The sequence below is a fragment of the Rutidosis leptorrhynchoides genome, chromosome 8 (genome assembly GCF_046630445.1).
Source record: "Rutidosis leptorrhynchoides isolate AG116_Rl617_1_P2 chromosome 8, CSIRO_AGI_Rlap_v1, whole genome shotgun sequence".
NCBI lineage: Eukaryota > Viridiplantae > Streptophyta > Magnoliopsida > Asterales > Asteraceae > Rutidosis > Rutidosis leptorrhynchoides.
The window spans coordinates 51,637,687-51,650,100 of NC_092340.1; the positions used below are offsets into that span (position 1 = coordinate 51,637,687).

At 36.4% G+C, this 12,414-nt stretch overlaps 1 protein-coding gene across 1 annotated transcript; it reads left to right on the forward strand.

Annotated features, from left to right (window-relative positions):
• The first annotated feature begins 2,366 nt into the window (after positions 1-2,366).
• On the forward strand, positions 2,367-4,299 carry LOC139863402 (uncharacterized). The gene is made up of 4 exons (XM_071852036.1): positions 2,367-2,733; positions 2,806-3,025; positions 3,215-3,323; positions 4,221-4,299. The coding sequence occupies exons 1-4, from the start codon at positions 2,413-2,415 to the stop codon at positions 4,297-4,299; spliced, it is 729 nt and encodes a 242-aa protein (XP_071708137.1). The 5' UTR covers positions 2,367-2,412.
• The last annotated feature ends 8,115 nt before the right edge of the window (positions 4,300-12,414 follow it).

Here is a 12,414-nt window from a genome sequence, read left to right on the forward strand (position 1 = left end):
TGTGTGGTATGGATGGAACAAATGATGTGGTTTTATAGAGTGGGAAGTAATGGAAAATAATAAAAGTATAGTAAATTTATAAATTTTTGTAGGGATAAATGAGGACCAATAATTTTAACGGTACTGAAAAGGTGGTAAATGAAGGTGGTTGAATTTTATTTAATTGGGAGGTTGATTTATTGGCAGGACCTAAAATTTGATTTATGGATTATTTCTTAATTATTAGTTAGGACTATGAAGCTTAATTAGAAGAAAACAATAAAACCTAAATGTTTTTTTACGACGGTCTTCAGAGTTGTCTTTAATAAATCCGAACATCTGTTTGTACATTGAAAATAACTACTTATTTTTTTATAAATATGACAACCCATTATTTTAAAAAATAACTACCATTAACTAACTTAATTACTACTAGTGCGGCATATACTTGCTCTTTAGGCTGTTATTAGAGAAATTAAACCTCAATAAGTCAATTTTGCTTGACGAGGATCTGGATCGCGTGTTGAAATCTGTTGTCACGTTGTGAAATTCAGGTAGACCATATTTGGTACTTTTTCCAAAAGTTATGTACTTATGTTATAAGCATACCCTATGTATAAGTAACTCTTGGTTAGAAAATAATGAATAAAACTCTCTAGTTTGGCCGTGCGGACTAAACCGATCTTCAAATTTGAAATCAGACATAATTATGTTATATTTGTTAGTATTATTTATCACTGTAATACTCTTTATATTGATGTTACATTTTACTCCTAATTCACTCTATTTATATTAATGTTACATTATACTCCTAATTCACAAAGGCAATGATAGTTTAATTATGGGCTGCAAATGCAGTTTTTACAGTAGCCATAAATAAAGTTACTGACAGTTGAAGTTGAAATAACATCTGCCAGGTACTCAGATGTTTGAACTTTGGCTGAAATGAAACTATGAATATAATAGTTATACAATGTGTAAAGCAACAAATGAAACTTTGGATAGACTTAAGGGGATTATCACCAAAATACCTTTTTTTTAAGCTTGTTGACTGACAGCCATAAAAAAAAAGTTTGACAATTTGCCCTCGCAAGGCGCAAGACACCTTGCGTCTTTGCGACCTTGCGTCTTTGCGATCTTGCGACCATGCGACCTTGCGTTACTGACAAACGCAACAAAGAGACTTGCGTCCTTGCGTATTGCGTCTTGCGTCTTGCGACTTGCGACTTGCGCCTTTGCGTCTTGCGTCTTGCGTCTTATCCTGATAAGATTTTCATGATTTCGTGGATAAGATTTTGTACGATTTTTGTACTATTACGGATAACTTTTTCAATTCATATAAGGTATTACCAGCTCTATTTTCACTTCATTTCCACCATTTCAACATAAATCATATAATTTCAAGCGTCATTAAGGTAACTTTCTTTGTTTTAAATAATGAGTTTTAGTGATAATGAAACCTTTGTTATTCATATATGTTGTGGTGGTTCTTTTCAATTTATTAATAACTTACCTATGTATTTGCCTCTAGATTGTTTTAGAACACGATTAAAACTCCCAGTTGCTCCCCAAAAACTAATTACTCGAAGAATATTGTTAAAAAATGTTCTTAGAAAAATTAATTTGCCACCTAATGCTCCTGTTTCAATGAGATATGTTGTCGATAATCTTGTTTTTGATATTACTGATGATTATGAAGACTTTCGTGATTTTCTACAACATGCAATATCAAATGCTCCTATTAATATTTACATTGTCGACAAAGTTACAATGCATCAACTCCCAGAAAACTTACAGTCAGTGCAAATCCTACCAATACACAATGTCCATCAAAACCTACCAACACATGATGTCCAACAAAACCTACCAACAAACGAGGAGAGCACAAACCTTCAGACACCCAATTTGGAAGAAGCACGACCTGAAGTACCACCTCCAAACACAGAAGAGTTTGATTTCTTCAACTATGGAGTTGAGAACGTATGTAAAATTAAAAAAACAGATCACCCTTTTGAATCAGTTGTCGCGTCTAGTGCTTCGGAGGAAGAAAATGACAGAGAAGATCAAGATGAAGATGAAAATGAAGAAGAGGAAGAAAAAAAGGATGTATTCTGGAATATGCCACTTTTATTGAGTGAGCATGACCAAGAGACTGAATCTACGAGCCAAATAACAACCAGTTATAGAGTATCCGATTTGATTAAAGTTCGACAAACTTTTTTAAACAAGGATGATTTTGTAAACCATCTATACACAAAATGTCTTGAAGAAAACTTCCAAATTAAGCCTGTAAAGTCTGACAAATCTCGATTCACTGCTAAATGCATGTTGTCAAATTATGAGTGGAAATGTAGTGCATACAAAATACGCCACACTGACAACTTCATCGTAAAGAAATTGCATGACGTACACACATGCTCACGTACCCAAATTATGGGAAATAATAAACATGCTTCCAAAAAGGTGTTAGGAAGTATTCTGATGGAATCGTTCAAAGCTGCAAATCGAGACTATAATCCAAAAGATATACGTGATGATGTTGGCAACCGTTTTCGGGTGAGCATTTCTTACAATCAAGCATGGAGAGCCAAGTGTCATGCAATAGAGATGCTTCGTGGCAGTATGGATGACTCGTTCCGAATGCTTCCCATTTATCTTCATAACATTAAGATTCATAACCCAGGAAGCATGACAAATGTGGTGACTGACAATGAAAATAGATTCGTGATGTGTTACATGTCCTTTGGCGCAGTTGTAAGTATCACTCATCCTACAATTGTTTTATCTTAAACTAATAGCAATCTCATTTGATTTGTTTGCGTGCAGATTCGATCATTTGTCCAAAATGTTCGCCCTATTATCATCGTTGATGGTGCACATTTGAAAGCTGGATACTTGGGTACAAATTTAGTCGCTGTTGCAATGGATGCCAATAACGGAATTTTGCCATTGGCTTATGGAATTGGTGAAGGCGAGACAAACGAGGTTTGGTCATGGTTTTTTGGCAATCTAAGAGATCATTTAGAGAGTTGTGGTATGAGTAATCGTATGTCAGAGATTACCTTTATTTCTGATCGTGCTCCTTCAATAGCACATGGTATTTCAAATGTGTTTCCTGAAGCCTTTCACTCTTTTTGCGCACGTCATCTATTCATGAACATAAAAACGATGTCCAACAAATTCAAATATTTTGAATGGCACTATCGGAAAATGGTTAAGACTTATCGTTTGTCAGATTTTCAAGATCATGTTAGTGTATTTCAACGAAGATTAAAAGCGTCTCACAAGTATCTAAATGACGTTGGTTTCAACAAATGGTCCAGAAGTCATGCTGGTCATGTTAGGTATGCATACCTTACTAGCAACAGTGTAGAGTCTATTAACGCTCTATCCAAACATGCTCGCAAACTACCAGTTTGCATGTTATTGGAATTTTTTCGCGCTTCTATACAGGATTGGTTTTTCAAACATCACAACAAAGCAGTTAGTCTCACTTCAACGGTTACTCCATATGTTAAACGTAAATTAGGTAAGAGGACGAACAAATCAAGAAGATGGCAAGCATTTCCATCGACAAACAATCTAATAGAGGTGCGTGATGGAAGGAAAAACGGCCTCGTTAATCTAGAAGATATAACATGTACATGTGGGCAATGGCAATTATCAGGCATACCTTGCAGACATGTATTGGCAGCAGCACGACTCTTCGGAGTGGAAGATGTTACATGTTATGTATCACATTGGTTCTTGTCTCAAACTTATATAAATACATATTCCGAACACATCCTTCCTTTGCCCCATCGATCCGAATGGTCCGATCCAGGGCCCAAGATCTTGAAAATCGTAAAGCCCTCAATTCAAAAGAAAAGAGCACCTGGACGCCCAAAAAGTACCGATCGGATTCCATCTCAAGGTGAAGAAACTGAAAAGAAAGTAAGAACATGTACTCGTTGCAAGCAAGCAGGTCATAACCGAACAACATGTAGCGCTTCTTATGACCTAACCGGTGAATCTACTTCTCAGAGGGTTAAAAAAACAGCCTCAAAATCAAAGTCAAAGTCGAAAGAGAAAGTCGAACCTTCGCAAGCTTATCAGTCTCAATTTTATCAAACGTACGATTTAGACCAGAATTAGGGGACCAGAATTAGTTGCTTGTTTATCAGTCTCAGTTTGTTGTTTATCAGTCTCAGTTTGTTTTTATGTTTATCAGTCTCAGTTAGTTGTTTAAATATGTGTCATAGATTGACCTACATACAGGCGCAAGAACGCAAGAAAAATCTTGCGTATGTCATCAAACACACGCAAATACGCAAACAATAACTTGCGTCTGTCTTTAAAAAAGACGCAACTTTTCAAACAATACCTTGCGTATGTCATGAAACATACGCAAGCACGCAAACATCAACTTGCGTATATCTTTTAAAGAGACGCAAGGACGCAAACATAACCTTGCGTAAGTCTTCAAACATACGCAAGAAAGCAAACAAAACCTTGCGTAAGCCATTTAAAGAGACGCAAGGACGCAAACAACCCCTTGCGTCTGTCAAAAAACCAGAAGCAAGGACGCAAAAAAGGCCTTGCGTCTGTCCCAGATTATTTACATACAAAAATTACATGTTTTACCTAAAAACTGTATAATAATTACATCTACAAGTTAACTAATTAACAACCTTTGGGTCCTCTGGGTCCTCTGGTGGTGGTGGTTCCTGTGTATCAAAGCGTGCAAGGAAAAATGTTCTTGCCATTCGAATTCTATAGTCCTTAGCAGCCTTTTTAGGGTCTCCAATGTTGTCAATCTGATCCCAACCAAAAACTATCCTCTCCATATGAAGGCAGACCCAAACACCACAATCACCATGGCTACCACTCTGCATTGGCACATACGGTGCATCCTCGATCATCAACTCTACATCTTCTCTGTTCTCATAATAGTCAACAATTTGTGAGTCCTGCTTCTTGTTAAAGTAATCAATAGCCTTCAAATATAACGGCAAGTTGTCTGATAAGTTTTTGAAGACAGCCTCGAGTTGACCTTTTTTCAAACAACCCTTTAAACTATCATAGACTAATACTCTCTGTTCATCTAAGTTCAAAGTGAGTAGTATAAAATGTTCAGGATCTGAAAAATGTACTGGAATCAAAATCTGCAACAAAAGAAACATAAAAAGTCAATAAGGAAGGACGCAAGTTTGACCTTGCGAGACACGCAAGGACGCAAGGTAGACCTTGCATTAGGCGCAAGGACGCAAGGTCTACCTTGCGGGTGGACGCATGAACGCAAATTTTACTTTGCGTCCATAATGAAGACGCAAGGTTAATCTTGCGAGGGTCGCAAGGACGCAAGAGAGTGTTTGCGAACTGACGCAAGGGCGCAAGATTTGTCTTGCGCCTATTACAGTTTACTCAAAATGTATAGTTTATATAAAAAAAAAGGACTAACCTTATCACATTCAGCCCAGGATGGATAAAGGTCATCACTACCATCCCCAAGACCAATCAAATACATATAATCTAGGGGATTGAATTTAATGATCCCCTCTGCTTCAGGATTAGATGTATCCCCCTTCTCCTCCTCATTTTGAGTGTCATCATCATAAAAGGACTTGAATTTCTCCAGTTGATTGAGGAAACCCAATGGCATAATCGTCCATCGAGAACTACATGTATAATATGCAATCGGAAACTGAGGACTCGAGGACATCTGGCTAGCTCGGGGCAGAAACCTCTGCCGAAATCTCAACAGGAAGGTAGCCCATCCATCAATATGCTATAATCAGATCAAGTTGATTATGAATGTTATAAAGCTAAAAACAAAACAAAACAAAACATGCATAAGTTTATAATTATTAACAAACTTACTATGTTTTCCAAATAACCAGAAAATGCAATTCCCAATAAACGTTTCCAAAACTCAGTATCAAGGAAGAGGAAGGTTTCATTTTGGAAAATGAACATGCAACGCGTATCTTGCTTATTGAGGATTAGTGATTTCAAATCTTTTGCTGGCCCCACATGCTTCCTTTGATCTCTCCATGCATTTGGTGGTGGTGGTTGCAAAGTTCCTTGATCGTTTATAAATTTATCAACCATTGACCAAATTTCCTCCTCACCAACCCAATCCTTTTCCTTCCTTTTTCTCTTCCTTTCCTTTTTCTGAAAAAAAAAAAAATTAGTAATAAAGACGCAAAGACGCAAGAATTGTCTTGCGTCGGTGTAATGTAAACGCAAATACGCAATATAGGTCTTGCATCCATCAGTGAAGTATACGCAAAGACGCAAGGTAATCCTTGCGTCTAACAATGAAGAAGACGCAAAGACGCAAGGTTATCCTTGCGTCATTCACTAACCTCATGCTGGTCTGCTTGTTTTTCTGCTTCATTAACCAATGGAAAATCAACTCCTTGCTCAATCTCCTCAGACACCAGAGCCACGTTCTCATCTTGTTTATCAACAGCTTTTTCAGCCCCTTTTTCAGTAGGCTTTTCAGTTTCCATTGGCAACACATTCTCAGCTTCTTTAGTCCCTTGATGAGAAACTTTCAGCCTTTTTACTCTAGAAGCTACTTCGTCAGACAACTGTATATAATCTATGAGTCAGCAAACATACGCAAGGACGCAAGATATATCTTGCGTATACCAAGACGCAAAACGCAAGGTCTTATAAATATCAGGCGTAAGGACGCAAGGAAAACCTTGCGTCTGGTGAATGTTACAGACATACCTTCTCCAATGGTTTTCTGTAGCCCGGTGTTGTGAAAGGGGAATTTAAAAAATGAGTGGGCCTTCTTTCTCTTTTCCCACGTCTAACAACCCTCGGAGATGTATCATTGTCAGAGAAAGATCGAGGATCCACATATGCATCCTCGTTATCAACATACTATAATGAACAAAACGCAAAAAATAAGAAAAGCAGCCATACGCAAGGTCGCAAGTAAGTCCTTGCATCTGAGTTAGGGACGCAAGTACAACCTGCGCCTAAATTACAATAAAGACGCAAGGACGCAAGATGGTACTTGCGTCTGATATAACATCAGGCACAAGGACGCAAGTAAAACCTTGCGCCAACAAAACAGGCAAGACGCAAGGTCGCAAAAAAAACTTGCGCCTAGTTTACCTGGTGTTCCTGGTGTTCCTGTTCTTTCAAACGTTTTTCATGATCATCAAGCTTCTTTTTACAATCAGCCAACTCCTTTTCTTGATCATCCACCCTCTTAGTCAACATATTAACCATACGCAACAATTCCTGCAAATTGTTGCCTTTTTGTGTTGGATGAGGGTCCGAGGTCTGCTCTGACTCCTCCTGCAATAATTCCTTCAAACTGCCACCCAACTCCTCTTCAACTTGATTATCATCTTGTGTATTTTTCTCGTCTTCAACAACATCTCCTTGAAAGTAAGAGGAACTCTGGATCCACCATTGACAACCTCTCTCTGTCTCAGATGGATGCAGGGAACGAAAAGGTCTTTTTCTCTTCGGACAATCATCCTGAAATGAAGTTATATTAGTAAAAACAAAAGGACGCAAGGACGCAAAAGTCATTTTACGTCTAGACGCAAGAACGCAAAGATCATCTTGCGAGTAAACGCAAGGACGCAAGAGTAAACTTGCGACACACGCAAGGACGCAAGCATGATTCTTGCGCCTGTAACAAGTATAACCCAGGGTTCACACGCAAGGACGCAAGGATATCCTTGCGACACACGCAAGGACGCAAGGTGTATCTTGCGTCCTCATGCGACACACAAAACTGCTCTGTTAAAACAGAAACTGCTGTATATACACTATATAAAAAGCTCTTGGAGATATTAACTAACCATTATATGTAGAAGTTTTAGGTAGTCAGACACTGTAAAGGTTTCAGCAGATGAACGCTTCCAAAATAATGCTCTTGGTACTCCATCCTTATCAGTTTTGGTTGCAAAACTCTTAATGGTACGACGGTATGCCTCGAGGATCCAAATCTTAAATGCCCACATAAAACCAGCCAAAGTGTAAGCCTTTCCACCCCCACTCTCTAATTGGCTTTCTCGAACCTCAAAACCTTCGCTCACCGCTGAGTAAGTAGCATCCCAAATACGAGACCCCCATGGGTACGCGTTCACCTTATTGAAATTTTCAACCAACCATAGAAACTGTTTACTAACCACATGTTACCCCTGCTTCCCCATAAACGCTCTCTCTACGATCAAAATTATAGCTAGTCAAACAATATCATCGTCACTAACCTTGGGAACCTTTACATCACCTTGTTTTTTTGATAAGGATGTTTTGTATATCACTAACCAAAATGTTGCTGGCATCGGGACGTTCTGGAAAACAACGTCGTCTAATGGGTGCGGTCTTAGATTCATAATTTCGAGGGATGTAATGTGCCATGTCCGTCCGGCTACCAAACATAAAGCCGGTGACTAAACAAAATTCACGGCGACCAAATCTAATCATAAAATTAGGAGAAAAATGAAACCATATATCTTGTTGCTCTTCAGGGTACTTACTAGCATCTAATTTTGCTGAACGCTCACATTTCCGTTGGAGCATGGCATGTACTAGGCCAGGATCATTACCCGTGTATGAAAGATCTAACCAGGGACCAAAGCATGTACTTCTAAATAATTTTTCTTGTCTCTCAGTCAACATTTTCTTGACCTGAGGAATCATGGTCAACATATTCTTCATGGTCAATTTACCTTCCACATAGCCCTGTAAAAGTCAGAAGAACAACAGAAGAAAATCACATAGACGCAAGCAAGCAAGACAGAGATTGCGTACAAGGCCGCAAGGACGCAAGGTTAACCTTGCGTAACAGATGTGCAAGACGCAAGGACGCAAGGTTAACCTTGCGTAACTTATGATCAAGACGCAAGGACGTAAGGGTTACCTTGCGTGCACATGCAAAGGTAAAATTATAGCAAACGTAAGGTCGCAAATATCACCTTGCGTACATTTTGAGGCATACGCAAGGACGCAAGGATTGTCTTGCGTCCACATAGCAACAGAGTTACACAACTTGAATCTAGCAAAAATTCTTGGGTATCGTACGCAATCTCAATAATATACAATCAAAAACACAAAATACAAACAAATTTCGTTGACACATTTTTTTCGAACAGTTGGCGTGCAAAGAGTGCAAAAACTTTGTTTTAGCACATAAATCTAAGCACTATGAAGTAGATCGAATAATATAACATAGATCTAAGAAATCTAACCTGTTCTTGAGACATAGTGAACGATGATGGTGATTCGATGATGTTGGTGGCGTAGAAGCTCGCTTGTACTCGGGAAGATCGAATATGGAAGGATGAAGAAGATCTAGTAACGATGAAGATGTGAGGAGGATGACGTGAGGATGATGATGAAGATTTTGCGAGTGATTTGCGAGTGTTTGGATCTTGCGAATGACGAGCGAAAGGGCACCAGAGAGGAGTTTGCGTATGTGTGTGGGAATAGTGAACGCAAACTGATCATTTAACTAGTTCTTTTACTGCTACACGCAAGGTCGCAACGTCACAAAGACGCAAAGACGCAAGGACGCAAGCTGTCTTGCGCCTTGCGAGGGCAAATTGTCAAACTTTTTTTTTTAGGGCTGTCAGTCAACAAGCTTAAAAAAGGGCATTTTGGTGATAATCCCTAGACTTAAGTACAAGTTTTTGCCTTTTGGGCTTTTAAAGTTTTCCATCTTAGTGATGAAATTAAGTCTGGCACTTTTGGGCTTTGAAATTTCAACATGTGGCTTTAATTCATTTTAATGATGCAAATTTAAATTTTACCTCCTTGATATAGCTGGCAATATATAATAGCATAAGAATTTTTCAACTGTATTATATTCAATGATTACTGAACTAATTAACTATGTGAAAAAATAAGAAAAATTATATAAACCAGAATTTGTCATAATAAAGCATTTATAAATACTAGAAGCATTATGGATCAGTACTTTTAACAAAAAGGGCAGTTTAACAACATAACAATATAGTTCCGTAAGTATATATATAAACGCCTAAACGGATGAGGTTTTGTCAGGCTATTAGGGAAGGTGAGAAATTTTGACTCACATATACGCGGCCTATTCGGGTTATCCCGTGACCGTTTCCGACCATTTCCCTCATCGCCATAAGATATGCTACTGGTGAGGTTTGAACTGAGAGGATATAATGACCCTATGGTTTCAGGAAGTAAAAAAAAGGGGGGAAGACAGGAAAACAACGTAATATCATTCATCACCTGCGTAATATCATTATTCACGCATATGATAAATAATAGTAATTAACATTCATCACACATATGATGAATGATACTTATCATTCGTCATGTTGCTTCCCCCTCTTCCCTTTTTTGTTTCTCTCTGGATCGCGCCCCTATATATATATATATATATATATATATATATATATATATATATATATATATATATATATATATATATGAAAAGTAATACGAATCAAACACCAAAAACAATCAAATTTCAATAACAGAGATTTGTACTTCCTTTGAATCACCAAAACAGTACATAAATTGCAATCTTCTTAATAAAGAAGAAGATTGTTAAGGTTCAATCAAACTAGAAACCAAAATTACAAGATCATAACAGATGATCACTCGGCTAGTCAAGAGAGAAAGCAAAAACACATAAATTGGTTGAATGAATGAATCAATCACACAATAACCCTAAAATCTATGCTATATATATAAATTAAGAATGACAAGTTTAGCCCCTCTTGAATGGACAGCTATAATCCTTGAGCACCAAGTAATTCCATAAGTTCCATTCCAGTCCTCATGTTTCTTTAGTTTTATCATCAGCCATCCAAGATCATCCATCTTGACATTTAACTACAAACACATAAAATAAACAAAGTAAAAAAGAATAAAAATAACAAGAATAAGATTGTAAACATAATATAATTCATCACCCCCTTCAATCTTATTCTGAAATAAATCAACTAATCCCAATAGATAACAGAAATATTTATGTTTTTTGACACTCAAACTTTTTGTAAAAATATCAGCTAGTTGATTTTCAGAATCAATTTTAAAAGTTTTAATAATACCAAAACTTATTTTTTCTCTGATAAAATGAACATCAACTTCTAGATGCTTGGTCCTCTCATGAAACACATGATTATTAGCCATTTGAATAGCATAATTATTATCACAGAATAAAGGAATATGAGTAGAAAACTTAACTTTGAGATCTTTTAGAATTTTCATAATCCACATAACCTAAGTTGTAGCATTACTCATAGACCTATATTCAGATTCAGCAGAAGATCTTGCTACAACATTTTGTTTTTTTACTTTTCCAAGCAACTAAGGAATCACCCATAAAAACACAGTAACCAATGACAGATTTTGACAGAAACATAGATTTTGCCCAGTCAGCATCAACAAACACTTTTAAATCAAAACTTTTTGATTTGATAAAAGTAATACCCTTTCCTGGAGACTGTTTTAAATATCTCAAAACATGAAGAGCTAGTTTGAAATGAGATTGTAAAGGTTTATGCATAAACTGACTTAAGAAATGCACAACAAAAGAAATATCAGGTCTTGTCATGGTTAAGTAAATCAGTTTACCAACAAGTTTTTGATACTGAGTAATATTTTCAATAGCTTTATCATTAATTTTAGCTTCAGTATTACAGGAATAATTTTGTTCAATTGGAACAGAAACAGGTTTACTTCTTAAAAGACCAAATTCATTTAACAATTCAACACAATATTTTCTTTGACTTAAACACAAACCATTGTCAACATCTAAAACTTCAATTCCTAAAAAATATTTTAACTTACCTAAATGTTTAACCATAAAGTTAGTATTTAGATAAGTTTTAAATTTTTTTATTTCATTTATATCATTACCAGTAACAAGGATATCATCAACATAAACAAGCAATGCAAGAAAAGTATCACCGTCAGTTTTAGTATAAAGAGAGTAGTCATTAACACTTTGCACAAACCATTATCTAATAAAACTTTAGTTAACTTTTCATTCTATTTTCTAGGAGCTTGTTTAAGACCATATAAAGAATTAACAAGTTTGCAAACTTTATTACCACAATTAGTAAAATATTGTAAATGTTCAAGAATAGAATAGAAATCTACACTTGAAAGATTAAGGTAGCAAGACTTTGTTGTTAAAGATTAAAATAGCAAGACTTTGTTGCTAAGTAACTTAGAATACATAATGAAAGTGTAGAATAGATATAATTTGAAGGTTGGTTATATTATTTGAAGATTTGTTATCTTATACACTTTTGATTACAACATCTATTTATAGGCTAAAAAACTAACTTTCTTAAACTCTAAGAAATCTTAGGAGCTAAGGATTACGAATACCGATAATTAATTAACAATTAAGGATACTAAAATATCTAAGTATCCTTAATCGATAAGAATGCTTAATGGCTAAGTATTCCTAATAGTTAAGAATACTTA